Raw genomic sequence first — 2,062 nt, 5'->3', positions numbered from 1 at the left:
AGCTGCTGTTCAATGAAAACTTTCCATTGAATTTCTTCAAAAAAAGGATCTTCACATATTTTCTTAAAGTTCAAAGCTAATGAAGTGAACAATTACTATATTTGATAACTATATTTGATCACTACGCAAACCGACAACGGAGAACAAAACATCCACATCACTCAGTATTGATGAGTAAGAAAAACATTTCCATTACAAAACAGCTGCGGGAGATATTGTCGTCAGAGCGGAGAGCGCAAAGAGTGATCCACGAGCCTCCGCTTCTCGCCAGCCAGTAGGGGAATCAGAGACGCGCGGTCGGGTGGGCCGGGGCAGTTCGAAGTCGTGATGAGTTGAATGCCATAGTTCAGTAGTCTTTTGTTTTGTGTTTTGTTTTGTTTTAAAGGATAACGAGTGATGCGGGAAATACAGTATTATATAAAAAAAAAAGCTTCCTTTGTTCTATCAGCAGGTGGACAAGTCGTTTCTACCGTAGATCAGTCGATGTGCCGATCTGAGGGTACGTGCTTCCGAGTTAGCAACAGTGGCTGATACTTTTCAGATGTTGCATTTGTAATATTTGCACCATATTTACTTAATAAAGCTAACATCACTCTTTTCTATCATAGGAAAGAGTGACAGTTTTACTCACTTTTTGGTATGTGCTTTGAAAAATGCTGTATTCATCAGTGCCTAGAGACCAGTTACATCATTTGCTTACGTATTCTGCGAAATAAATCACCATTAGCTGTGTCCCCAGGCTACCCAAATACTGACTTAGATCCTATTGAAAACTTGTGGATTGAGCGAGAATGTAAAACTCGTAGGGACGATAGACCACGCCCGAACATCGCCCCATGGATGGGTCCGAGAGCCGGCCACGAAGCCCTCCCGCCCTCAGCACTGATGTACGATTGAATATATAAGAATGCCCTAATCCCCTCGGTGTAATCTGAGATAATTAAAGGATCGAGTAACTGGGTGACCGCCGGCGCCACGACCTCCAGGAGGCCGGTCTCTGTACCCGGTAGTTGCTGCGGTTCGGGCGGGTTCCTGTGCGCACGCACGCGCCTGAGCCCGACTGCGCACACACACAAAACCGCGGGAAATAACGTCTCGTAACGGAGGTCGAAGGGTCAGCGAGTGGCGCGATCCTGTCAGCAACTCATTTCTTCCTTGCGGGAGTAGGAAGGACTGGGAGTCGGATTGGCCAGAGGTTCAAGTGGAATGGGTTGACTAGTCTCAAGGCCTTAATTCTCAAACCTTCTGTTTCCTTGTTTTGTGCGAGACTCGGCTTACAACAGGCATATGTCAGAGTACCCAGTTTCAGATATAATGGATTTCTTTTCTTGCAGAGAAAATGTGGGTTAGCTGCCTGATATGCAGTGTGTATTGTAGTGTATGTGAGTAGACCCTGGAACTGTTTAGGGGATTAGGACCGATGTGTTTAACGTATATGAAAAGCTTATTAGATATTCAATTCAGCTCCACGTAACCCAAATGTCTCGACAGAGAAAGCCCCAATTATCAGCAATACCTTTCTTCTTCGCCCAACTAACAAACCCTCCTCTTCCCCGACAGGCATGAACGTGGCGGTGTCCCTGGGTCGTCGTGGGTGCTGGTGAAGGCGGTGTCGTCAGGCTCACACACCATGGGGGTCGTGGGCCTCCTCAACCTGCTTCTGACGGCCGTGGTCGTCCTCCTCTGCCTCGCCACGCCGGCGGTCACCAGGCTCGTCGGCTCTTGGATGTGAGTAGCTGTTCCTCAACGGGTTGCGGCCTTCCCAAAGGGCGAGGTAGTGTGAGGCTCCTCTTCGGGCGTGCGAGGATGTGAAGCCTCTTTAAGGGTGCGATAGTGTGAGCCTCGCTTGGTGTTCTTGTTGGCGTGGCCTTTTGATATGAGTATTTCAGGGCTGATCTGCACCTTCGCAGGGCCATAAAGCGGTCTTCCCATCTCGGAGTAAGTTGGCCGCTTTTGAATGCACTTGGCCAGAGGGTGTTTATGGTAAAGTAATGGTGCCATTTCTGTACCTTATTGGGCTTGCATTTGTAATATGATGAAGATTACTGGCGTACGTATGTGT

The 2,062-nt window shown here is 48.0% G+C and overlaps 1 protein-coding gene across 1 annotated transcript in view; it reads left to right on the top strand.

The window, feature by feature from the left end:
* LOC119585237 (protein Wnt-5b-like) overlaps window positions 1–2,062 on the top strand; it is a 252,158-nt gene that overhangs the window by 239,305 nt on the left and 10,791 nt on the right. The window contains 1 exon segment of the mRNA XM_037933897.1: window positions 1,561–1,728. Coding sequence (XP_037789825.1) covers window positions 1,631–1,728 — 98 coding nt within the window. The 5' untranslated portion in view covers window positions 1,561–1,630.

Source organism: Penaeus monodon, chromosome 19 (genome assembly GCF_015228065.2).
Source record: "Penaeus monodon isolate SGIC_2016 chromosome 19, NSTDA_Pmon_1, whole genome shotgun sequence".
NCBI classification, from domain to species: Eukaryota; Metazoa; Arthropoda; class Malacostraca; order Decapoda; family Penaeidae; genus Penaeus; species Penaeus monodon.
Note: the sequence above shows the minus strand (reverse complement) of the source record. Positions and strands in the feature narration are given on the sequence as shown.